Here is a 27542-nt window from a genome sequence, read left to right on the forward strand (position 1 = left end):
ACAGACAGCATACACCAGCTGATATGAGGACCATTCAGAGATGATGCACCTAACTAAGTCAAGAGACTGGAGGTCCCAGGGAATTTAGAGGTCAGGTGGGGTGGGGGGATGGGGACATCCACATGGAGACAGGGGGTGGGGAGGAGATATGGGATGTGGAAGAGTCGGGGAGAGGGGAAATAAAATATAGAGTGTTTAAAAAAAAAAAGGAACTCCATAACAATAAAGATAATGCTTTGAACACTCAAGATTGGATTCAATCTTGCTCTTGCCCTTAACCTACTACAGGCAAACCAGACTGAGAGTCTTTGGACATACTCTTTGACTTCCTGAATATGTTGTTCTCTCTGCCTGCAAGTTCCTCACCCTTCCAAAGTCATGTAGCCAGTGGTTAACAAGTCCAAGTTTGAGGCCAGTCTAGGCTACATAAAAGCCTTAAAACCAAAAAACTAAAAAATAAACCAATCACAAAACTGAATTCTTCTTCCTACTATAGGCACATCCCAGTCCTCTGCATTCCACACCTGCTTTTGGCTCAGTCTTTATTCTCTCGTGTCTATTGTTTCTGGTTGATTCTAGACAGTGAGTTGTATAAAATTAGTGCCTGTGCCCTGTTTATAAATGTGTGCTCTAGTGATTACCAGCGAGTAGATATACAGACATTCAATAAATGATTGATAAAGGAGTGTACACTGCTGCACACCAATCTACCTGAATATGTCTATTAAGTTAAACCAGGAACCTTCACCAAACAAGTCGCCAGCTACCAGCCCTTAATGTGGAAAGGCTTTGTCCTTCATCACATGAAAGAATGGCGTAATATGCCACATTTTATATATAACAGGAAACCGTAAGGTTAACTTGACTGTCACATCTTAGAAATTTTTAAAAATTACATTGAGAAAACTCTTAACACAGAATAAAAACAGACAATAAAAGGGCTTTTTTTTAATTCAAAGGTATAGCCAGATAAGTAGATTTGTTTAGAACCATTCTTGTGAAATACTTTTTAAAAAAATACGACCAACTTCTTTGCAAATTACAGACAAATACCTCAACTATGATGATCTAATTTTTGGTGAATAATATACATGATTAGACAGAAATAGGCAAGCTCACACTGGAAGATTAACTATCAAACACTCAGTCAAAATTCCGTTTATGGCCCCCACTTCTTGATCGATTTCTGTTCCCACTTCGTCTTCTACCATCTTGCCGACTTCCTGACCGACTTCCCTGTCGACTCTGTCTACCTGATCGGCCACCAGATCGACCACCAGACCGGCCTGAACGGCCTGACCTGCCGCCAGACCAGCCGCTCCTCTGTCTGGGATTAGATGATGTGTTTCCATCATAATATTCTTCAATTTCAGGTAATTTGGCTGGCACTGAGAGTATCCAGTCTGAATCATGCCACTCTGCCTGTTAAAACAATATGCCAGATTAAAAGACATGTACAGTAAGCCCACACACCAGCAAGCGAGCCAAGAAGATGCTCTTTTCACCTCCTTCAGCTACTAGCTCAGTGTCTAGAACAATGAAAACCATAAAATAGGCAAAACTGCAACATGCTCAAATTTTAATCCTTAAAAGAAAGTTTCTTTCGATTCTCAGTCATCAGGCTAAGATCAAGTATAGAGAAACCCTCTGATCCATTCCAAGATTCTAAATGTCTACCCAGGTGTTTTCTACAAGGCAGCGTTCCCTTTCTCAGGACAAAGCAACGTGTGAAACAGACCTCTAATGAGCAGTCAAATATTTTGAGCAATCACATCAACAGAACTAGAAGCAAAATCAGACATGAGGCAGATTGATGCAGAAACACTGACGTAGCTTAAGCTATTACAGAGTTACTTCAAGGCCAGTATGGGCAAGCTAGTGAGACCTTGTCACCAAATATAAAGTAAGAAGAGGACCACAGCATCTGCATAGCATTCATAAGGGCTTTGAGTTCAATTCCCAATTTTTGTTTTTAAAAAAGGATCCACAATATTTCTTTAAACTTATTTTTTTAACTTTTAAGTATGTAGATGTTTTGTCTGCACATACTTGTATAGGCACATACATGGTGGTCAAAGGACAACCTTTGAGGAGTTTGTTCTCTTCTTCCACCTTTAAATGAATACCAGGGAACAAATTCACATCAAGCAGCTTTCACCTTTAACCACTAGGCCATTTCACTGGCCACTTGTATCCACATGGTTTTTTTTTTTGGTTTTTCGAGACAGGGTTTCTCTGTATAGCTCTGTAGACCAGGCTGGCGTCGAACTCAGAAATCCGCCTGCCTCTGCCTCCCGAGTGCTGGGATTAAAGGCGTGCGCCAACACCGCCCGGCATATCCACAATATTTTAATGACTCCATAAAATAAGTACAGAGATGGCTCTGTGGATAGGTGTGCATGTTAGCAACTCTGAGGACTTCATTCTATGCCTGGGACCAACATGGCAGGAGAGACCATGTTGTTAAGTTGTCTTTGAACTCATATGTATGGACACAGTGTGCATATGTCCTACCCCATGCATAGATAATGTAATAAATGATGCAATGCCAATAATTTAAAAACAGGTATATAAATAAGCTAGATATTGGGCACATGTAAAGATCAAGTTTGAGCTATAGAGTGAGCTCCAAGCCAGCTTAGGCTATATACCAGGACTCTGTCTCAATACTACCTCCCCAAAATGTACATAAAAGCAAAGACATAAAAAAAAAAATTGGATTATAAGAATTTAGTGGACTTCTCTGTTCAATAAATCTAATAAAACATTTTAGAGAAAGTTACAAATTGCATCAAATTACAATGTCTGAACTTTATGGACTTATTTTAAAAATACTCAATAAGCACTCAGGAGGCAAAGCAAACAGATCTCTGGGTTCAAATCCAGCCTAGTCTACAGAGCAAGTTCCAAGATAGAGAGGGCTACACAGAAACACCTCCCAACCCCTGCAAATAATTCAGTAAAGGCGGGGAAAGAGGCTCACCATTAACCTAGCTATCATGTGTAAAGTCTTAGCTTCCAACCTGAGAACAGCAAAAAGTAATAATCAAGAGACAACAGGGAAAAATTTAAATACAAAATATAAATATGGTTTTTTTTTGTTTGTTTGTTTGTTTTTTTTTTTGGTTCTTTCGAGATAGGGTTTCTCTGTGTATCCCTGGCTGTCCTGGAACTCACTCTGTAGACCAGGCTGGCTTCAAACTCAAAAATCCACCTGCCTCTGCCTCCCAAGTTCTGGGATTAAAGGTGTGCACCACCACTGCCCAGTTTTAAATACAAAATATTATAAAAAAAAAAATTGGTTGTGAGCTGAAGAAATGGCTCAACAGTTAAGAGCACTGACTGTTTTACCAGAGGTCCTGAGTTCAATTCCTAGCAACCACATGATGGCTCACAATCATGTGTGGGATCTGATGCTCTCTTCTGGTGTGTCTGAAGACAGCGACAGTGTACTCATATAAAACATCTTAAAACAAAACTTAAAAATAAAAAAAAAATTGGTTGTTGTACTGGCTAGTTTGGTGTGAACTTGACACAGCTGGAGTTATCACAGAGAAAGAAGCTTCAGTTGAGGAAATGCCTCCATGAGATCCAGCTGTAAGGCATTTTCTCAATTAGTGATCAAGGGGGGAGGGCCCATTGTGGATGATGCCATCTCTGGGCTGGTAGTCTTGGTTCTATAAGAGAGTAGGCTGAGCAAGCCAGGGGAAGCAAGCCAGTAATGAACTTACCTCCATGGCCTCTGCTTCAGTTCCTGCTCCCTGACCTGCTTGAGTTCCAGTCCTGACTTCCTTTAGTTGATGAACAGCAATGTGGAAGTGTAAGCTGAATAAACCCTTTTCTCCCCAACTTGCTTCTTGGTCATGATGTTTGTGCAGGAATAGTAACCCTGACTAAGACAGTTGTATAGAAGGAATTATGGCATTATGATTGTTTAAGTCCCTAACATTTAAATATGAAGGAATACTTAAGACTGAAATAATGCCTGGAGTTTGTCTGTAAACACTGGCAATGGATAGTAAGGAGATGAAACAGAACTGTCCACACAATTATCAAATTGGTGAAGCTGGTTATGTATGTATGGGAACTCAATTACACAATTTTTTAAAAAACGAGTTTCTTTATCTGTGAAAGTGATTTGCCTACATGTATGTCTATACATGGGTAGTAGAGTATCAGAGGTGGTTAGAAGGTATCAGATCTCTGGTTTTGTGAATCTTCATGTGTGTGCTGGCAATGGAACCCAGGTCCTCTGTAAGAGTAGCATGTAGTCTTAACCACTGAGCCGTTTCTCCAGCCCCCAATGAACTGTTACATTTGAAATTATCTTTAATACATTTTTAATTATGGGTCAGGCAATATTGCATATTAAGGACATCCTTAATTGATTTAAGGATGACTAATGACACTGTGTCTGTTTTCCAAAACTTTTAAAAAAACATTCTCAGCTATTTAATAGGTAAAAAAAAATTTAAATACCTGTAATCTTTCTGACTCACTTGTAGGAACATCAAAGCAAACACCCTAAAAGGAAAATAAAAAGATTTTTATTTAGATACGAGTTAATTTTTCTAATTAATATTTCTTGAATTTTGTTCTTAAAAAATATGTATTCCATAACTATAGGTAACAAATAAGCATAGATGATTTAGAGTACATAATGTAGTTTCCAATCTGAGATAAAACTAAATATAACTAGTCAGACTCTTTAAATACCTAGAATACTCTCCAGAAGACTTACCGTAGACACTATAGTTGTTCCATTTCTCTTAAAAATTAGTCCTTCTAGCTGGGTAGTGGTAGCCCATGCCTTTAATCCCAGCACATGGGAGTTTTGAAGACAGCCTGGTCTACACAGTGAGCTCCAGAACAGCCAAAACTACCCAGAGAAACTCTGTCTTAAATGTTCCCCCACCTCTCCCCTCCAAAAAACAGAAAGAAAATGGTTCTTCTAGCCGGGTGGAGGTGAAAAACACCTTTAATCCCAGCATTCAGAGGCAGGTGATCTATGGGTTTCAGGACAGCCAGGGATGCAAAGAGAAACCCTTTCCTGTCTTGCAAAGAATACAAAAACAAATAATCCACATGAAAATGGTCCTTCTGATTTCTTTAAAATATTGGTGAGAACTGGGAACACAGGTCTGTGGAATGGTACTTGCTTATGATATACAAGTCAAAGGCTCAGACCCTAGCACTGCAGAAGACTAAGATTCCAAAAGTTAAAACTGGGATAAGAAAGTTTTTCTCTCACAGAGTTGAGAGATAATAATAATAATTTCTAATAAACAATCTGGTTAACAGCTTTTAAGATACAACAAGTCTATAGTAATTTCAGACAAATAACAGTTCTCAAAACATTAAAAGAACACTTAATCACTAAGATTAAGCTTTAAGATGGATAGGTAGTCACACCTTTAGTCCCAAAACTCAGAAAGCAGAGGCAGATGTATCTGTGTGTGCCAGCCTGGTCTACAGAGTGAGTTCCAGGGCAGCCATGACTATGTAAAGAGACCCAGTGCCAAAAAAGGAAAAACAAACAAACAAAAAAGCTTTTCATTTTACTGTACGTTTTCACTTTACAAGTTCATTTTACGTAAGTTACTCAGGAACATGTTTGTTACCTTAGAAGTAGAATGAAAATAAGCAAGAGCTCAAGGCTAGCCTGGGCAATAATGAAATATTGCCTCACAGAAAAAGATTATCATTAATCTTGTTAAAAACCAATAGCAGAGTACAATAAGTAATCTGTATTTCCAAGAGCTGTTTAAACGTTACACACATAAATTAGTCTTAAAAAATAAACACACACAACCACACACAGTAAGTATGCCATAGCAGGAATTTAGATCACTTAAGTCTTAGGGTTAATCTACTTGCAATCCTAACATTCATTAAATGATCCTGGGTTCAAGGCCAGCCTGGGCTACAGAGGAATACCCTGTCTTAAAGTAATAAAAGCAACAAAAACTTAAGTATTAGTCAAAACAGAATGACATGAAGCTCTGAAGGAATATATCATTTATATAAACCCCTAAATTTGTAAGTGGAAACAATCCAACACTGCGATAAAATAGTATTAATCATCCAAATAGTATTAATCATCCATAAAAAGAGGAGGAGACAGATCATTCAAGTCTTTTTTGTTTGTTTTGGTTTTTTTTTTTTTGAGACAGGGTTCCTCTGTATAGCCCTGGCTGTCCTGGAACTCACTCTGTAGACCAGGCTGGCCTCAAACTCAGAAATCCGCCTGCCTCTTGCCTCCCGAGTGCTGGGACTAAAGGCGTGCGCCACCACGACGGGCTGATCATGGAAGTCTTATGAACATAATCCTACCATATTTCCTTTCAGGAGGCACATTCTGGTTACGTGAGACACAGCATTACTACTGAGCTTTCTGTTAAGTTCCTTCCAAGCACAGCTGACATCCTGTATTTCTTCTGGGCTTTCCAGAGCCATGGTCACAAACCCCTTTAGAAATAAAAGTCCTATTAGATTTGGGAGAAAATCAGCAGCAGGGCAATGAAGTTTGACTCTATGGTGCTTCCCGAGTCACTACACAGGTCCCATGCAATATCTGTGTGGTATCTGAGTGCCAACAGCACAACATGGCTATTGAAAACTAACTTCGCTGAAACTATACTAGAAGACTACTATTTACATGTTCTGTACACTGCTCTTAGATTATAGAGCACACAGAGACTATGTCCTACACATTACAAGACAGAATTAGATCAGAACATCACAGAAGAGTTGGGAGGAAAAGTAGTAAAGAAATCAGGAAATGTTAAAAAAGCAGTTACTTAGCAGTGAAAAAAAGACATCAATATCTTTAAACTTTTGGAGGACTACTACATAAAAATAGTGACGAGTTCCTACAATGTACCAGAAACCATGTTGGGAATAAAGATTTTATGACAAATAGACCTTCCTCTCCTGGACATAGCTTTCCTGTGGGGAGTTGAGGTAGAGATAGTAAGAAAGTTTATACAACACCGGCGATAAGCGGCAGGAAGAGTAACCCAAAAGGGCTGGGAAATAGAAAAAAAAAGGGAGAAGGGGACCAGGGTAATCAGGAAAGATTTCTCTCATATGGTGATATCTGAACAGAGACCAAAATAAAGGAGGAAGCCAAAATAAGAGGAAGGGGGCCGAGAAAATGGGTAAGCATGAAGGTCTTTTTGCAGGAGTTGGTAAATGAAGAAGGTAGGTCAAATAGATTCAGATAACTGGAGAAGTCAAGAGAGTGATAAAAAATGAAGTCACACCAGTAGCAAGCAGAATACCCTGCAGGACATGCATTATAGGTCATTCATTGTAAACGTCAGGGCTAGAGCGACAACTCAGTGGTATAGAGCACTGGCTGCTCTTCCATAGGACCTTGGTTCAATTCCTAGCCGCTATAAGGTAGCAGTCCCAGGGGACCTGATACTCTCCACTGGCTTCCTAAGGCATTGCATGCATAAGGTTCAGGCAAAAACTTAGACATGGGTGAAAGGGAGGGAGGGAAGGGAGGGAACGGAGGAAAGGGAAAACATTTCAAGCCATTAATACCTTGTTCCCAAAATACTTAATTAGAGGTCAAATGACCTATCTAATAAGTGGTTCTTGGTCAGGCTGGCCTCAGACTTGCAGTTCTCCTACCTCTGCTTGCCAAGTACTGTGACTGCAGATAAGCATTTCTGTGGCCAATCAAAGAATTTTCACGGGACAGGGATTAGCTATAAGTGACCTCTAAAGTACCTTAAGATTGTCTTTAAAAGTACAGTTTAAAAATTGTTTTGGTTTTTGGGTTGTTTAGTTTGACAGGATTTCTCTGTACAGCTTTGGCTATCCTTGAACTCAGAGATCCCCTGACTCTGTCTCCTGGGAGAGGCACTACCACCATCTGCCCTAAAAATTGTTTTTTTATTTGAGAGGCTGAAGCAGGAGAATTGTTGTGACTTCAAGTCCAACCTGACTTTATCTCTAAAAGAATAAAATAAAATGCACCAGATGGTACACAGTGGTGCATGCCTGAGCAACGGGAACCTGTGAGTTCTAGGCCAACCCAGCCTGCACAGTAAATAACAGGCCAGCCAGGGGTACCAATGGGGTTGATATTTCTTTTTTGGCACAAGTTTTCGGTATGTAGCCCCAGATGGCCTAAAACTTTTGTTTAACAGGCTGGTCTCAAATTTGGAAGTCCACTGTCTCTGTTTCCTGAGTACTGAGATTACAAATATGAGCTACCTTTTCTGGCTTTTCTCCTGGTTTTATAAAGTATTTGATGAAATTTTAGGGATGGTCTATCTACTCAGTGCTAAAGGATGACCATATAGATTACTATTCAGAGAGTAAAATAGTTTTAAAATTAGTTTTATAAGGCAATTGATATTCCTACCTCCCTTGTCCCCTTTCAAGACTCATACCCCCTACCCCAACCCCACTTATATCCCAGTTAAGTAACAAATCTCTGACCCATTTGCAACCAATGGCTGTGGTGTGGTATATCTGCTATCTGACACTAACCTGGAGGCAGGCCATATGAGTGCCACGCATATACTCACTCAGGCGCGTCAACACGCCTGCATATCCTTACTTTGCCTCACTTTGCAGATCCATGGCAACTAACAAAATGAAAACTCCAGCTTCAGTTGGTACCACACGGTACAAAATAAGGACTTTCTTTTCTTTATCTAGAAATCCTTCAGACACTTTTGTGAAGATGAAATAAACTAAATTCCCAGGAGGCAAGGAAGCCACAAGCCATGCCTGTGCTTAAGATTCTACCAGGGTGGCTGACAGATAAAAACTTAAGTAAGTTGGTATATTGCAAATCCAGAGCAAAAATTATATTTGGAATTTTTTTATCTCCCCACTTCAACTTCCTACTAGCCATTCAACACCTACCTCTGTATTTGACCTAACAGTCTTTCATCAGTCCAGTAAAACAAAAAAACCAACAAACTCTACAATCTCAGCAGACCATAGCTTCTATGAATCTGATAGCTGTATCATCAAATGATTTCCTCACCTGGCTGTAACCCGCCTACCTGATGTCCCTAAGAGTGTATGTAGCAAATTTTCTGACATGACTTTCTTCTGTGACGATGAAAGTAAATGAGACTACTTCTGTGGTGATACATATCCTTCATGTCAAACTAAAGCCAAATCATGGTAACTGACATACAGCTCAAAATTAAACTACTTCATATTCCCTTTGGAGTGAGAGCTATGCTTTGTATGGACAGAAGCAAATCTACAGATATGATTAACATGGAACTATCTTTGTTAGCAGGTTAGACTGTGATATTGTAATTAAGTAGAATGTCATTATTTTTAGAAGATACAAATGAAAATATTTAAGAATAATGCCTTCATGTTTCAACTTTCAAATAGTTTACAGAAGGATGAATGTAAAACATAGGTTAAAGAATACTAACAGCTGGTGAATTAATGTGGATGGTGTTTATCTTACTAGTATTTCTCCCTACTGCTTGGATTGCAGGCTTGTATATCAGATGAGAAGAGGAAGATTTTTCTAGACAGAAAAAGGGAAACAACAGCAGCAACACCCCAATATGCTGAAGAAATCAATGAAGCATTTCAGTGATGTGCTATAACCTGCTACAGCTAAGTTTTAACCATATCTAGCCAAATACCACTTCACACTTTTCTACCTTATCAGAGGTGATCAAAGATCGTGGTTCAAAACTTGATGCACCAGAAATGTGAGCTAATGCTGCAGCCAATGCATCCACTGCCCCCTTCTCTTCTATCAGTCTTTGAGCTGATGGTCGGAAAAAATCAACAGCAGCATAAGAAACAGAAGCCAGAGACCTGTGGTTTAAAAAAAAGTAAATGTTATTGGTCAGGATACAGGGGAAAAGGTAAAGACAAAATCAGGAATGGGAAAAGAAAGAGTAATATTTCATAGAATAATGTAACTAAATGTCTCTGGTAAAACCCTTGACTAACATTTTCTCAAATTTGGACTAGGAGAGCTTACAGATGAAAGCCTACTACAAAAGAGGAGTTACTCAGCAAGGTTAGAAAGCATACCTGATGGCATCCATGCTTTTAGATTTAACTAAATCCATTGTAGATGGAACACCTACACGTTTAAAAGTAATTCCCTGAAAATGAAAGAATTATATTAAAGAAAAAGGAAGTCGTCATTGTTAATTTCTAAATTAATATAGTTTGTTGAATTTCCAGTTTTTGGACTTAAAAGATTACCAAGCCCTAGCAGAGGAAAAGAAATGCTTTTTCTAACAAACCATCTATAATCAATTCCAAAAAGACAAAATAAAAAAAACTTAAAAATTGTCCCTTAGTTATTAAATCATGGAACTTCACTTGCAAAACAAAGCTGATTCAAAAAGAGAAAAGAAAGTCATTTCAATCTGTCAACATTGTTTCTTACTACTTTCATTTCATAAAATATAATAGTATATAAAAAATTAACAAAATTGATAAAATATGAAAAACTACAACAAAGTGCAGACCATAAAAAATGTATTTTTTAATAAAACTGGCTATTGTATTATCAACCTATCTAAAATAGCAATGCTAATTAAATCAGTTACCCATTTATAATGTTTAGATGATACTGAAACCATTAACACACTTTCAACTTTCGTATCAAGGGAGAAATTAAAAATCAAACAAATAAACAAACAAACAAAAAAACCTGGAGCTTGGTTCTGTGAGGGCTCAATGCCGGGGGTGTAGGGGAATGCCAGGACCAAGGAGCAGGAGTGGGTGGGTTGGTGAGTAAGGGAGACGAAGAGTGGATAGGGGGTTTTTGGATGGGAAACCAGGAAAGGGGATAACATTTGAAATGTAAATAAAGAAAATTTCTAATAAAAAAAGAAAAAAGGAGCATGTCAGATCTTCTGGCTTCACATTAGAAGCTGTGTAAAGCAAAGTCTTGCAGCCAATATAAATGAAGCTGTCCAGATGCTTGACAGCGAGATGCAGCTGAAGCTGAGGAATGATGGGATGGTTTATTTGTGAGAACAAATATAAAAACTCTCTTCTAAGGGAGTATTTAGATAACAAGCCTGAAACAATTTCAATTTACTTACAGCTTTCTGCTCCACATATCTCAGTTGACCTCTTTCCCTTGGTTGATAAAAACATACACAAATTCCTGTCCGGCCAGCTCTACCTGTGCGTCCAGAGCGATGGATATAGGATTCAACATCCTATTAAAACAAAAAGAAACTTCATTTTATAAACTTGACAAGCAAATCAAGCCATAATTGTAATCAGTACTAAGGAGGCTGAAGCAAGAGGATTAATCCAAGACTATGGCCATCTAAGGCTGAGACCTTGTCTCAAAAACACCAAAAAAGCCAAGTGGTGGTAGTGCCTTTAATCCCAGCACTCAGAAGGCAGAGGCATGCAGATCTCTTGAGTTCAAGGCCAGTCTATTCTACAGAATGAGTTCCAGGACAGTCAGGGCTACACAGAGAAATCCTATCTCAAAAACAAAACAATCAATCAAAGGCACAAAAGAAAGAAAGAAAAAAAAAAAAAAAACCCAAACAACAACAACAACAAATTAGGTCTGGCAGTACAGGTCTTTAATTCCAGTACTTGGGAGGCTGTTGAGGCCAGCCTGTGTTAAAAAGACTTTTGGGGCTGCCTGGTCTAAGACCATTTCTCAAAAAAAGCAAACATAAATTCAATCCTTCTATACTTTAACAACATAACAAGTAATTTATATGCTACAATTCTATTAAATAAAGAAAAGATATTATCCAAGACATGAACAAGGACAACAGCCATACCAAAAAGGGAAGAAGGAAATCTTACAGAGCCCTAAACAAGAAACTACAGACAATGAAGGAATGCTAAGAGCAAGAGAAATAGTCTTTCTCAGGGAAGAGGCCTCCAGTTGGTTATCTAGTACCAAGAGGTCAATCCAGCCGGGCGTGGTGGCGCACGCCTTTAATCCCAGCACTTGGGAGGCAGAGGCAGGTGGATTTCTGAGTTCGAGGCCAGCCTGGTCTACAAAGTGAGTTCCAGGACAGCCAAGGCTACACAGAGAAACCCTGTCTCGAAAAAAAACCAAAAAAAAAAAGAGGTCAATCCTAAAATCATACACGAGAGTAGCATAAGGACTGAGCAGTTATATTTATGTATTTAGAAGTGTGTGTGTACACAAAAAGAAGAGGTTATGAATTTGAGAAAGCAAGCAGGGTATCTAGAAAAGGTTAGAGGAAGGGAAGAGAAGCAGAAAATTACATAGTTTCATTTTAATTTAAAAGACTACTTATTCATATACACTAGAGTTCAGTATATGAAACTTTGGGCCTTCTTACTGAGCTCTGCATGTTGTCACCATCACTCTTTGGCTTGGGATTCCGTATGTATCGATACACAGCCTGGGCTATACAGTGTCCTTCAGGCTGTGCCTCTAGAGTGCTAGAGTTGTATGTGCTACCATGCAAACAAGGCAGCTACTTATTGACAAGGGAAGGCCATCTGAGCCCATGCAATACCATCCTAACAAGAAACGATCAACAAAACATGAAAGACGGAGGTTCCGCATCTTAAGCAATACTCTATAAATAAGGCAACACTTATAAAACTTGTTCTAAAACCACATCCCATGTCCATGTCCTACCTGTGGAGGAGAACTCTGAATCACAAGGTCAACCTCAGGAATGTCCAAGCCACGAGCAGCCACATTGGTTGCCACCAAAACTTTAAAACTACCTTCTCTGAAGCCTTTCAAGGTAATTTCTCTTTGTGACTGTGCAATGTCTCCATGCAAACACTGGGCATTCTATTAGAAAAAAAGAAAAAAAATTAAGTGTATGGATCATACCTGAAACTGAGTATCCCAACACCATTCAGTCTAAACTCTTGTGGGTGCTTTTACAATTTTATCTTTAATTACAATGTATTTTTTAAAAGAATTATTTATTTTATGTTTATGAATACTCTATAGTTGTCTTGAGACACACTAGAAGAAGGCATCAGATGCCACTACAGATGGTTGTGAGCCACCATATGGTTGCTGGGAATTGAACTCAGGACCTCTGGAAAAGCAGTCAGTGCTCTTAACCGCTGAGTCATCTCTCCTGCCCAGAACAATGTTTTTTTAAAACCTTTTTCAAAAAGATGTATTTACCTTTATTTTATGTGCATTGGTATTGTGCCTGCATGCATCACTACATGAGAGTATCAGATCTAGTTAAGGGGACAGTTGTGAGCTGCCATGTGGGTGCTGGGATTTGAATCAGGGTCCTCTGGAAGAGCAGTCAGTGCCCTTAACTGTTGAACCATCTCTCCAGCTCCAAAGTATGAGGTCTTTAAAACAAACAAAACAAAAACAAAAACAAAACAAAACAAAAACAAAAACAAAAACAAAACAAAACAGGGCCGGAGAAATGTTCAGTAGGGAAAGACACTTGCCACCAAGACTGCCAACCTGAGTTAAATCCCTAGGACCCATGTGGTAGAAGGGAAAAACCAGAATCTTGTAAACTTGTCCTCTATCTCCCACACTCACACTGTGGCATGTGTCCAGGTACATGTACACTAAATACATAAGTAAATGTAAAAATATTCAAAACCCAAAACACCCCAGAAAATATACTGCATAATATAAATGGTGTTGAAGAAGGCAACAGATTCCCTGGAACTAGAGTTATAGATGGGTGTGAACTGCCACATGAGTAAGAATGGAAACAGGTCTTCTGAAAGAACAGTCAGGGTGCTCGTAACTACTAAGCCATCTCTCCATCTCTGTATTTTCTGTAATTTTTACTAGGCTAAACCTACTTATGCTATACTGTGCCAGAAATACTTTTCCTAAGTTTGTGTATACACATACACATACACACAGGTATTTTGCATGCAGGGATGGCACATGCAGTGCCTAATGGCCAGAATAGGGTATCAGAGTCCCTGGAAATGGACTGCTGTTAAGAACAGCAGAACAACTTCTTAACAGCTGTTAAGAAATCGACTGACATAAAAGAAACTTGACTAAGAAGTTTGGGCAAAAAATCTTATACATAAATGCTACCTGGGTAATAAACTACAAAATATATAGTTAGTTAAGAGATTTGAGATAGAATAGAATTAAAGAACATCGTCCTGAAAAACCAAATAACCCCCCCCCAAAAAAAAAACCCTGACTTGAAAAACAAACAAACAAACAAACAAACAAACAAAAGAACGTCATCCTGGAACAATAGGGAACAACCAACTGAGTGTAAGGAGAACAGTATCATGAACAAATTTACATTGAGGAGAAAGACCCTGGAGCCAGTGTGGTAGTACAGAGCTGAAATCCAAACACTCAGGAGCCTAAGGCCAGCATGGTGTACATACCCCTACCTTATTTATCTGTTTGTTTTTCCAAGAGTTTCTCTGTGTAAGGCCTGGTTGTTCTGGAACTCACTCTGTAGACCAGGCTGGCATCAAACTCAGAGATCTGCCTATCTCTGCCTCCTAAATGTGCCATCATGCCTGGCTTACTCATTCACACATCTTTTTTTAAAAGTGCTTATTTTATGTGTACATCTAAGTGCCTGCATGTATGTGTGTACTCTAAGTGCATGCCGGATGCCTTTGGAAGCCAGGGGGTTGGATTATCTGACACTGGAGTTACAGACAGTTGTGGCCCACTATGAGTGTTCAGAACAAAGCTCATGTCTTCTGAAGAATCAGCAAATGACCTTAACCACTAAGGTATCTCTCCAGCCCCAACAAAACAAAATCCTTATCTGACAGTTATTCGTTACAGAAAACTGAAGAGATGATGCTGACAAGCAAGCAGCTTTGTAGGTGCTAAGAGTTGATGCTAGAGAGCAGAGGAAAGTGGATATTCCTTATGTTCTAGAATCAGAAAAGACAGACTTGGTCCTGACAAAGAGGCAAATGTGAAATATCCTCAATTTAAAATTGCTTTTTAAAAAACAAAACTGAAGCCAGGCGTGGTGGCGCACGCCTTTAATCCCAGCACTCGGGAGGCAGAGGCAGGTGGATTTCTGAGTTCAAGGCCAGCCTGGTCTACAGAGTGAGTTCCAGAACAGCCAGGGCTACACAGAGAAACCCTGTCTCAAAAAAACAAAACAAAAACAAACAAACAAACAAAAAAACTGTCCATTCTTGTTCAGAAGATGAGACTCAGTAATTATTTCCATCTATACATATATTGGCTCTTGATCAGTAAATTACTAATATAGAAAAAACTATATGGTAATGAAAAGTATGTTAAATATGGACAGGTTGGGATTTCTTATTTTTTGTTCCATCAAAAGCACTGGTTACATGAAACAAATTACTACTTCCTGTAGTTGTTTCTTATCTCATAAAAAAGTATCATATCATGTATATGTCCTCCAAAATGTTAGGGAAATTTTCTAGTCAGTACTAAGTCAGAAATTACTTTTAGTTGGTATATAGAATAACTACTTGGAAGTTTAATTTGTGAGTGTATAAAAAAAAATATTTAGGCAACACCACTTCTGTGTGTTTGTTGATTGCTTGATTTTTTGTTTTCTCAATCATTTTCAATAGTTATTTACTTATTCTATATATAAGGGAATGTACAGGCCATGGCATCCCTGTGGAGATCAGAATTCAACTTGATGGCCTTTAATTCAGAGATTTGGCAAGTTAACCACATTCACCTTATAATTCACTCTTGTAATACAAGCTTAAATTTTACTGATTCTTACCAACTAAAATTGATTCTGTACTTTCATATTTTTTAGATCATATTTTAAATGTCTTGTAAAAAGGATGGCTCACTGCATCAGCCTGAGAATTAAGTTCAAATCCCCAGAGCCAATGTGAAAAACCAGGTGCTCATCCTGTAACACCAGTGTTGGGGGAGTATGGTAAGGACAAGTGACAGGGATCACTGAGGGTATGCCACTAACTGGCTTAGCAGGTAAGACACCTGCCTCGGGCTGGCGAGATGGCTCAGTGGTTTAGAGCGCTGACTGCTCTTCTAAAGGTCCGGAGTTCAAATCCCAGCAACCACATGGTGGCTCACAACCATCCATAAAGAAATCTAATGCCCTCTTCTGGAGTGTCTGAAGACAGCTACAGTGTACTTACATATAATAAATAAATAAATCTTAAAAAAAAAAAAAAAAAAAGACACCTGCCTCAAGTGAGTGAGGCAGGAAATGATAGAACAGGATACTTCATGTCCTCCTCCTCTGGCCTCTGTGGGCCTGTGCATACATGCTTATATGCACACACATACAAAAATAGCATCTTAAAATTTTGCTACCGAAAAATAACAGAATTCCCTTCTAACATCATAGTATAAACTTCAAAAACATAAATTTTATTGTGATTGTTTTAAAGCTTTATTTTACTTTCAATTATGTGTATGTGCATGTCTGTGTTTGGCTTGTAAAAATGAGCAGTACAGGTGCCCAAAGAGGATTCCCTTGGAACTGGAGTTACTTATTTGGGTTTTGGAAGGGAGTTGAACTTGGGTCCTCTGGAAGAGTGGTTTGTACTTTTAAGGGTGGAGGGATCTCTCCAGTCCCATATTATGACATTAAATTTCTTGGGGCTGGCTCAGTGGTATACTTCTTGCCTAACATGCAGAAAGCCCTGGCTTGATTGTTAGCAGAAGGGAAAAAACAAACAAAAAATACCTATTATGACTTTATGAGAAAAAATTTGCTACAATGCCTCTCTGTATTATTCTATTTTGAAGAGACTATCAATTTTGGTCTATAAAGAGTAATGTGCATTTTTGTCTCGAGATACGTACGTCTTTATTATCTAGGAAAAGCATAAAGAAAGCTTACCTGCTTTATGTGTGGATTCATGGCCATTTCAGTAACATTCTTCTTAGTCTCACAGAAGATAATAGCTCTCCCTTCAGATCCACTGTAGACCTGAAGGACATCTCCAATAACTGCTGGTCTCTGAGACCAATGGCACTGGATAGCCAAATGCTTCAAGAAAAGGAAAGGAAAAATATCTATTTTATCAAAAGTTATCTTTTAAAGAAACTGAGGATACAAGCTTAGCTGGCAGAGTGTGTGCCTGGCATAAATTTAGTTCTGGGTTAGATCCCCAACACTGCAAACCCGGGACTGGTGACACATAGCTGGCCAATAATCTCAAGGCTAGCCTAGTCTAAGAGTGAAACCCAGTCCCAAACAGACAGAAGGGTTAGGGATGTAAATGAATGATAGACCATTTCACTAACATGTGTAAGCTCTGGGGCCAATCCCTAGTGGCTGGAGAAAATGAAAATATGTATTACTTGAATTTACCTAAGAAAAAAGCCAGACACAAAGTATCATATTGCATGAAACTGCAATTATATGAACTATCCATAACAGATATATCCACAGAGGAAGATTCACTGTTGCCAGGGTAGACTAGGGAAGGACAGAATGGGGACCGATTCACTAAGTTCCAGAGCTGCCTTCTGGGATAAGGAAGACAGAAGTGTGGTTATGGATCCAAAATACAATACTAAATGATACTGAATTATACATGTGACCAGGCTCTGGAATTAATCTCAGCACCAAAACCAAAAAATAAAATAAAGTAAAAGCCAAGATAGACATATATGTAATAAAATAAATATAGCATTAAGCCAGATGCAGTCCAACCTCCCTATCTGCTGTCTGGGCATTTAAGAGATTGAGATTGTTGAGCTCATGCCAGGGTTCAACCTTAAAAAGAAGATAAGGGGGGCGTAATTCAAGTGGGTGCAGAAAAATCAATTCAAGGCAATCTTTAGCTACATATAAGTTCCAAGTCCCTGTTTCAAAACAAAAAAAATAAAAATGTAAATAAAGTATTAATAGGATCTACATGCTGGATACATCTACATGGAAGTATATTCACTATAAAATTCTTTCAACCAGTCTGAATGCTTACAAATCTCACACAATAAAAAGTAGGGAAAGGTTAAGCTGCATTCTTTGTCATTCAGCTTATCTTTCATTGATTTTGCATATATGTTTGCACATGAGCACAAACCACAGTGTATATGGAGAGAACAAGAGAGACAACTTTTTGAAGTCAGTTCTCTTTCTACCATGCAGGTGCCAGGAATCAAATCCAGATCATCATCAGGTTGGCTGCAAGCACCATTACCCACTGGATCAGCTCACTGGTCCTATCACATGTAGATATCTCTATCTATCTATCTATCTATCTATCTATCTATCTATCTATCTAAATTTTACTTATTTGTAAGATTTACCTATTTTTATTTTATGCATGTGGATGCTTTGTCTGTCTGTATACAAAGTGAATACAGTATAAGAGAACTCTGAGTTATCTCTCCAGTCCTCTCTCCCTGTTTCTTACTAAGTAGCCCAGAATGACCTGGAACTGGCTACTCAAATCTGCCTGCCTATGCCCCTCCCCACCCCCACCCCCCACCTGCTTCCCATCACCAATAATCAAATTAAAAGCATACACCACCAAGCCAGGCTTAGTACAGATATATATATTAGAAAATATATATATATAATATATACATATATATATTATATATATATATATTCTTTAAAAAATATGATATGGCAATTATAGACTACCTACAAGAAAATTAAAAAAGGACAAAGACTAAGATATGTTTGTACCACCTATAACAAAATCTTGTTCTTCCTCTACCTCAAAAAAAAGAAAGAAAGAAATAAAAAGAAAAGAAAAAAGACAACCTAAATCAGACCAAACCCACAATTTAACCAACATGTGAAGTAACGTGGCAGGGACACACTTAAGATTTTACTATAAATCACAACTTTTGTTGTTGTTTTTGAACAAAAAAGTACGAAGTGGGAAGGGGAAGCAGACAGGAAAGCACAGCAGCAGTTCAAAACCAACAAGTAGGGTAGGATGACAAGACATGGACCAGCCTGGCCGACACACCAAGACACTGACCTAAAAACAAACAGCTGGGGCCTAGGCAGCGGTGGCACACACCTCTACCTGGTCTACAGACCAAGTTCCAGAACGGCCAGGGCTACACAGAGAAACAGTCTTGAAAAAACCAGCACTAGTGAGGCAGACGCAGGTAACCAGATTCAAAGCCAGCCTTGTCTACAAAGGAGGTTCCAGACCAGACCTGTAGTTCCATCTACAGGTGAGATGCTTTCTCAAAAACAAAGCAGGGCTGGGGAGATATCTCAGTAGTTAAAAAGCATTTTGTTCTACCAGAAGACCCTTGGTTTAGTTCCCAGCACCCACACAACCATCTATCACCATGTCTAGAAGATTTAATGCCACAGCTGCAGGCAAAACCTCATACAAAATAAAAGGTCAATCTCAGTGTTGCAAGCATGCCTGTAATCTCAAAACATGGGAGGGGAACTCAGGGTGCTTATCTGGTGTGCATGAAGCCCTCCCTGAGTTCAATCCCCAGTGCCATAGGCACCTAGGGTAGCAGCACTGGCCTATAATCCCAAAACTTGGGAGATAAAGGCAGCAGGATCAGAAGTTAAAGGTCACCTTCTGCTAACAAATGAGTCTGAAGCCAGTCCTAGATACATGATAATGGAAAGATGGTTGGTAATATTTGAAATGCAGGAGTGAAAAATACGAGGAGGATGAAAATGGTTAAAGCCTAGAAAATAGTGTTTATCTGTTATGCCATTCAATCTCTGGATGTCTGCAAATGTCTTAAATTGTTCTTCACTGGTACATTTTACCTTCTTATTGTAAAACCACTAAAATTACAAACTACACAAACCTTCCACTGACTATCTAGCACTACAATGTCCCCTTTTCAAGAAATAATCATATTGGCATTCATTTTTTTGAACTTACACTTTATATACCAAATAAATTCATTTAACATTGCATGTTTTTGATATTTTGAGGTGCTAATAAGAATTACTTTTTTTTTTAAATAGCAGGATTCTATGTGTAGCATTCTGTAATTTTCAATCATTTGTGGTGCTAGAAAAGAACCCATCTGACTTGGTTTTTATCATTTAAATCAATTACTGTACTGCACTCTGGGTTATCTACTATTCTAGCCATCTGTTTTGCCTAGCAAATGGACAAAGTGATATATATGCAGTATATACCTTACAGTCACAAATACTGCACATAGCACCTCTAATTCTTTCTTATTATAAACATTCTCAATATTCATCTCATGACATCACATTATCTATGTTTAGAAAAGTCTTCTCTGGCAACTCTCTCAGGAAAGCCTACACCCATCCTCCAGTATGTCCTACTTTCTTCTTTCCTTCTCCTGCTACATTTTAGCTAACAATCTCAAAACTACTTAAAGATTTGTTTTAATCATTCTTATCGTGAGCATGCACGTGCGTCTGCATACCACAATGTATGTGTGAGTCAGGACAATTTACAAAAGTCAGTTCTGTCTTTTCGCTATATAGGTCTTGACTCAGGTCATCAGCCCTTTACCCACTGAGCCATCTCACAGGTCCCAGTAATAAATACTTTCCCCATTAATAAGAACTGCCTTCTGTTGCATTTTGTTCTTCTCTCCCATTTTGGATGTATTACTGCTTTTGAGACAACTCTTCAGACTGTCACACTGTAATTCAGGCTAACTTGTACCTCACTGTGTAGCCTCTGCTGACTTCAACTTAATGGGATCCTCCTGGCTCCGTCTCCTGCGCATGCACCAGCATACCTGGCCTCTGGAACAACAAACACTCCTGGCTTGTCTGAACAGTGGTCTTTACATTCGGCTTCCCTTGTTCACACATTCATGACACTCCTATTTATTCTAGCTGTTCCTCAGTTTCAAAAACCTTTTTTTTTTTTTTTTTTTTTTTTTTGGTTTTTTGAGACAGGGTTTCTCTGTGTAGCCCTGGCTGTCCTGGCACTCACTTTGTAGACCAGGCTGGCCTCGAACTCAGAAATCCGCCTGCCTCTGCCTCCCGAGTGCTGGGATTAAAGGCATGCGCCACCACGCCCGGCTCAAAAACCTTTTTTTTTCCCCTTTGAGAGTTGGGAATTTAACTTATGGCCTCATAAATGCTAACCAAGTGCTCTAACATTAAGGTATGGTCCGCAGCACTCCATATGTATCTTTCTAAGGGCAGGAAAAGAGGTAAGGCTGGCAGAGGCACCTTAAACTTGAATTTAGCTTCATCAAAAGTAAACACCAACTAAAAAGCTAAAATCTACATGCTGACAAAGCTACTTACTTCCACAGTGGTTGCAGCTTTTTGAGTCATTTTTCCAACAAGGTCAACCTGTTCATATCTGGATTTCATGTATTTTTTTGCAACTTTGTATACCCACTGTGGGCAAGTTGCAGAAAAAAGTAAGGTCTGAGGATTGTCTTCTGAATCTTAAACAAACAAAAAGAATTAAAATGTTTTCTTAATGTCCCACGATGTAGGCCAGCTTTTAAAAATCACCCCAAGGTTCAAAACAAAAAGAAAAATTATAAACTTGGGGCAAATTTTTAACATACAAACATCAATGCAACTATTAAACTTTCAAATGAAACAAAATAAAACTGAACTAGGAAGAAAAGTAAGAACTTAAGAAAGAACAGTAACCCAAGAAATGGATAAAGTGAGTTAGTAAACCTACATGGAAGATTACAGGATAATCAGAAGAAGACGCACAGTCTGCTTTGTCCTTTCTCTTTTAAAGGAGACCAAATAACTTTAATTGTGTTAGAATACCAGGAGACAAAGCAATAAAAATTATGAAATGAATTCTCAAGCTTTTATTAAAAAAAACAAACAAACTATTTTTTTTGCTATATATTCCTTTCAACTAGGACGTACCAGTTTTGTAGGATTCATGAATAATATCTTCGACTTGTTCAGCAAAACCTAAATCTAACATTTGATCTACTTCATCAAGCACAACATGGCGTAGCTTTGAAAGATCCAAACGGCCACTTTGCAGATGGTCTTTGATACGCCCTGGGGTCCCAACAAGGATGTCAATACCATTCCGAATTTGATTAACTGCAAGGAAAGAAACACCAGAAATATGTTAAAAACAAATGTATGCCTTTATACTATTTCTTTAGATTTAAGATTAGTCAATCCAACTTTGGACTATTGTCTGTATTTACTCACTCTGGCTTTGATATGATGTTCCACCATAAAAACACGCCACACTGAGTTTTCTAGTTATATCTTTGAAATCTTTGGCTACTTGATTTGCCAATTCCCTTGTTGGAGCCAAAACGAGTACCTGAGCAAGAAGTTTAAAAAAGAAAAAAATACACCTTTTCTAAAGACTGATATAAACTCCCCCGAAAGGACATTTCTGTAAAGATGCATTAAGAGTAAGAATCTCAACATTAATTTCATAAGCACTTAACGACACAGCGGGGTGTACTGTTAATGACAAAACATTCACCTAGCATGCATAAACTGGGTTTCATCCCTAGCCCTAGGGAGTGGGGGCAGAGAAAACAAATATAAATAAGAACGGCTTATATTTTATTAGATTTACGTATTTTATCAGACTTCAAAAGTCACTTTCCTGGGTTGGGGATAGTTCAGTTGGCAAAGTGTTTGCTTAGCATGCATGGTAATGTACCCTTACATTTTTAGCATTTGGGAGGTGGAGGTAAAAGGATTGTCTTCAATTATATAGTAACCTCAAGGCCTGCCTGGGCTACATGAGACCCTATCTCAAGAAACAAACAAACGAAAAATAAATAAAAGAGCAGTTAATGAGGTCCCCAAGCCTCTCTCTCTATTCCTCCCGTTCATATTTATATTACTCCCCTAAAATAGTTATGTATCTACAGACAGAAAGACAAACAAGGTACATTATCTGTTGTCTAGCTCCTCTACCCAAATGTAGAGTCAATGAATACCTAAGTTTCTGAGAGGCGAGTCACTGTATTCTTTGGACTTTAAGAAGTAGCTGGTACAGAACAAATACTGAAAACATATTTGTTAAGGTACAGATGGCTCACGCACTGAGTGCTTTTGCTCTGTATGAAGTAGTCATTTGATCAGTGAATTAGTGATGAGGTTGCATTAGTATCGCAATGTCATCACAGACATGGAACTTGAGTCACAGTGAGGTTGTAAGCCTTGCCCAAGAACCAATAGCTGGAACTGATCAATGGCCATTATCTCAGAAGCAGCTTCCGACAGACTAAGGCAGGGGCAACTCTTTCCTATCTGCATTACTTGCAACTGTGTAAAGATTACTACTGCATTACCTGGAAATTTCAACGAAGAAAAATGATTTATCCTGTAAACCAATACAACCAACATAAGAGATAGTTGATCCTAAGTCATTATGTCGTCATTCTACTCATATACATGTGAATCTGCTTTTATAGTGTAACATTAGGAATATTTAAAAGCACAAACATACCTGTTCAAATCAATATGATGACTTTTCTTCTTCACTGTTACAAACCTTAAAAGTGCACACAGGTTCTAAAAATGTCAAATTTTAGACTAGAATTTTACTAATTCCCTCTGTTGATTTTTACTATTTGTAAGTTAAGACATATTTCTAGTATCCAATAATAGCATATCACTGATATAATAATCTTCATAAAAAGTCAACCTGTGAAATAATACTAAATATTTACTGAATTGCAAGGGGAATACCTTATTAGAAAATTCATTATTTAAAAGGAAAGGTCAAGGATGAAGAGAAAAGTCACTAAGTATACTAAATATACCTATAAAGTAAACTGACTTTATAATACAAAGTTTTGGAAGACATCTAAACATCCAGAGATATTAAATTTGTGCTCATTAACTAATCTTTGACTTTGATTAAAATTTCCCTGCCTGAAAAACAATCTCTTACTTTAGGAATCAAAATTTAACTTTATGAAAAAGGGGCACTGACTCCATAAGGGGCGGGATATACCTGACTTTGAGTCTAGTGTTATTCTTTCAGGGTCCAGGGTCCAGCTCAGTGGGAGAGCATGAGCTTAGCATGCACAAGGCCCTGGGTTTGATCCCAGCACCAAGGAAAAAAAAAAAACAACAAAAAACAAAAACAAAAAAACCAAACCCAAAGACTACTATCGTTCCTATCCCTTTTCATTAATATTAAGAGCTTTTACTCCCTTAATAACCGTTACCTTTGGTGAGCGGCTTTTTTTAATTGTTTCTTGATTTCTTTGGAGCCTTTCAATCAAGGGTATGGCAAAAGAGAATGTCTTTCCTGTTCCTGTCCGGGCTTGAGCAATTAAATCTTTTCCTTCATATACAGGACCAAAGGTTTTAACTTGAATAGGAAAGAGATATGTTACCCCTCGACCTGTAAAATGAGATTTCATTAAAATTTGTGACTAGCATTAGGAAAAAAAAAATTCATTTGAAAATGACAATCCTTATTCCTCCATGACTGCCTATGGCCATACTACTTGGTACCATTTACAGTTATTCCTACCCCAGGCAGGAATCAGAGTGAAACTGTCTAATTTGATAAACACATGTAACTCTTAGTGAAACAAGTCAGAATAAAGAAAAGGATGATGTAGAAATAACTGCAATTAAAAAGAGGGTCATGTTTATCCTTATAGTCTTTTTGTCAGAAAAGGCACCAAAGTTGTATAAAGTCAGCAGCAGATTTTCAAGACAGGAAACTCAGTACCTTTCAGAAGCTTTATGGTCTCCTCAGAAATGGAGAAATTAGAGAAGGCTCCTTCCTTTTGTTCACGTGTTAGAGTCTGTCAAAATGAAACCAAAATTCTAAATAATAGAGTTTACATTACCTTTTAATCATTTTGAGGGGCAAAGAGGAGGCTTCTCAGATAGTGTCTCACATAGCCTGGGCTACTCTCAAATATGCTATGCAGCAAAGGATGGTCCTTAATTCTGATTGCCTCCACCTCTGGAGTACTGTGATCACATCTGTACATGACTAAATATAGTAGTAGCAAATATAAGTAGCAAACTTACTTATTTTTTTCATGTACACACACACACACACACACACACAAAATCGCTACGTAGCCCTAGCTGTTCTGGAATTTGCCAGGGTGGCCTCAAACTCTAGAGATCACTTGTCTCTGCCTTCCAAGTGTTAAAATTAAAGACATACACTACCATGCCCAGTCCCATAAAATATCTTCAAAATAGAAATTCATCCTTTAGTGTCTTTGTGGCCAGAAAGAGCATCAGGTCCCCTAGACTTACAGAATTTGAGTACTAGGCAGTTGTGAGCTCATCAGTGTGGGTGCTGAAAACTGAACCTGGGTCCTCTAGGAGCAGCATGTACTCTTAACTACAAAGCCATTTTTCTACTCTCCCAAACTCATCCAAACCCCACAAGATTTCCCTGTGTAGTCTTGGCTGTCCTGGAACTCACTCTATACACCAGGCAGACCTCAAACTGAGGATTCACCTGCTTCTGCCTCCTAGGTGCTGGGATTACATCACCACTACTGGCTAGCTTTTTTTTTTTTTCTTTTTTGATTTTTTGACAGAATATGCTAGATGTCTCTACAATCTTATTCAGATGATTTTGCAGAACAAGGAAAAGCTATTTCTACATTGATGTGTAACATACTATTACTGGCATATATATATATACATACATATATATATATATATATATATATATATATATATATATATATATATATACACACACACACACACGCATATATACACATATACATACATAGACACATGGTATGTATAATTTTATTTTATTTTATTTTTTTTAAAGATTTATTTATTATATGTAAGTACACTGTAGCTGTCTTCAGACACTCCAGAAGAGGGCGCCAGGTCTCATTGCGGATGGTTGTGAGCCACTATGTGGTTGCTGGGATTTGAACTCTGGACCTTTAGAGGAGCAGTCGGGTGCTCTTACCCACTGAGCCATCTCACCAGCCCCTGTATAATTTTAATTCTGTCTTGTTTTTGTTCTTTGAGATAGGATTTCTCTACATAGCCCTGGCTGGTGTGGAACTCACTAGAGGGCCAAGTTGGCTTCAAACTCAGAGATCCATCTGCCTCTGCCTCTCTAGTGCTGAGATTCAAGGCATATGTTGCCACATCTGGCTATAATGTGAATTTTTGGAATCTTTAGCTGTTCTCCATTTGTACAGGGGTAATGGACTAAGCTAAATTAAATACATAAGCTCCTAAAATAAAATTGTCCTCAAGTTTCATTCTGAAAATAACCACAACAACAAAAAAAAATACCATCTACATGATTGTGACAATAGAAACTAATAAAGTATGCTCTAAGTAATAAAACCAAGACCCTCTTCTGGACTCCTCAGGCACAAGGCATGCATACATACATACATACATACATACAGTATACATACATACATATATACATACAGGTAGGCAAGGCACACACATGAAAATCTTTAAAAGTAAGTCTTCTGACAACCATAGTGGCACACACCTTTAATCTCAGCACTTGGGAGGCAGAGGCAGGTGGATCTCTGTGAGTTTGAGGCTAATCCAGTCTGCAAAATGAGTGCCAGGACTGTGCCACTGAGAAACCCTGTCCCTAAAAATTAAAATTTAAAAATTTTTAAAAAGGTCTTTTTAAAAATTGGAAAAATATTACATAAATTGTTTAATAATTTCACTTAGTGAAATACACTTTCTAACATTCTTATACACTCTCAGAATAGCTGTGTTCTACTGCATAGACAGCATATTTATCTAACTTCTCATTATTAGACAGGCTATTTAGACTTTTTGCAATGATCAATATTATACTTAATTTATATAGCTTTGTATACAGTATAATCATAGCCTTAGCATAAATTACTAAAAGCAAAATTCCTGAAATCTAATATATCAGAACGAAATAACCAAGGCTTGAAATACAGCTCAGCGTTTAAGAACAAATTCTGCTCTGGCAGAGGACCTGAGTTTAATTTGAAATTCCCATGTTAGGTGCTCACCAATACCTGTAACTACAGGTATTGCTCCGAAGGATCCAAGACCCTCTTCTGGCTTCCCTGGACACCCACACCCATGTGGCATGCTCTCACGCTCAAGTTTGTTTTCTTTCTTTCTTTCTTTCTTTCTTTCTCTCTGTCTCTCTCTCTGTCTCTCTCTCTGTGTCTCTCTCTGTCTCTCTCTCTCTCTCTCTCTCTCTCACAATAATAATACACCACCTTAGGCAAATTTCAAGAAACGTATACATTCTACTAGCAAACTTATTTGTAGGCCCTTACTAAACTCAACTAACATTTGTGCATCTTGGCAAATAAATTTACAAGTATCAATACATAGAGTCTCTGCCTACAATCATCCACGGATCTCACTGACTATCCCAGGTCTGATCCCTAATGAGGGCTTAAATTACTAGCTATTATCAGATTTGAAGATTATATGTTTTTATCAAGGAAAGAAACCAGGCACAATAACAATAGTACATGTTTTTAATACTAGCTCTCAAGAAGCGTAAGTTGAGTTCCCAGCATATAAAAAATAAATAAATAAAATCAAAAAAGAATAAAACAAATAAGGAGCTAGCCAGGTGTGGCACCAGGAGGCAGAGGCAGGTGAATCCTTTCTTTGAGCATTTAAGAACCATCTGTAACTCCAGTTCCAGGAGTTCTTACACCCTCATTTGGCCTCAATAGACATCAAAAATGCACACAATGCATGCAAACAAAACAC

At 38.2% G+C, this 27542-nt stretch overlaps 1 protein-coding gene across 4 annotated transcripts in view; it reads right to left on the reverse strand.

The window, feature by feature from the left end:
- Positions 1-915: 915 nt before the first annotated feature.
- Ddx50 (DExD-box helicase 50) overlaps positions 916-27542 on the reverse strand; it is a 31720-nt gene continuing 5093 nt past the window's right edge. For all 4 annotated transcript variants that reach the window (XM_021174807.3, XM_029482645.2, XM_021174808.3 and 1 more), the window contains 13 exons: positions 24535-24610; positions 24020-24198; positions 22029-22146; positions 21729-21914; positions 21135-21280; positions 16782-16931; positions 12617-12778; positions 11070-11189; positions 10042-10115; positions 9660-9819; positions 6334-6468; positions 4480-4524; positions 916-1422 (listed from right to left, as the gene is read on the reverse strand). In XM_021174807.3, the coding sequence (XP_021030466.1) occupies positions 1144-1422; positions 4480-4524; positions 6334-6468; positions 9660-9819; positions 10042-10115; positions 11070-11189; positions 12617-12778; positions 16782-16931; positions 21135-21280; positions 21729-21914; positions 22029-22146; positions 24020-24198; positions 24535-24610 (1830 nt within the window). In that variant the 3' untranslated portion in view covers positions 916-1143. The remainder of the gene's footprint in view (positions 1423-4479; positions 4525-6333; positions 6469-9659; positions 9820-10041; positions 10116-11069; positions 11190-12616; positions 12779-16781; positions 16932-21134; positions 21281-21728; positions 21915-22028; positions 22147-24019; positions 24199-24534; positions 24611-27542) is intronic.

This window comes from Mus caroli, unplaced genomic scaffold, assembly GCF_978045245.1.
Source record: "Mus caroli unplaced genomic scaffold, Mus_caroli_1 scaffold_9, whole genome shotgun sequence".
Classification (NCBI taxonomy): Eukaryota; Metazoa; Chordata; class Mammalia; order Rodentia; family Muridae; genus Mus; species Mus caroli.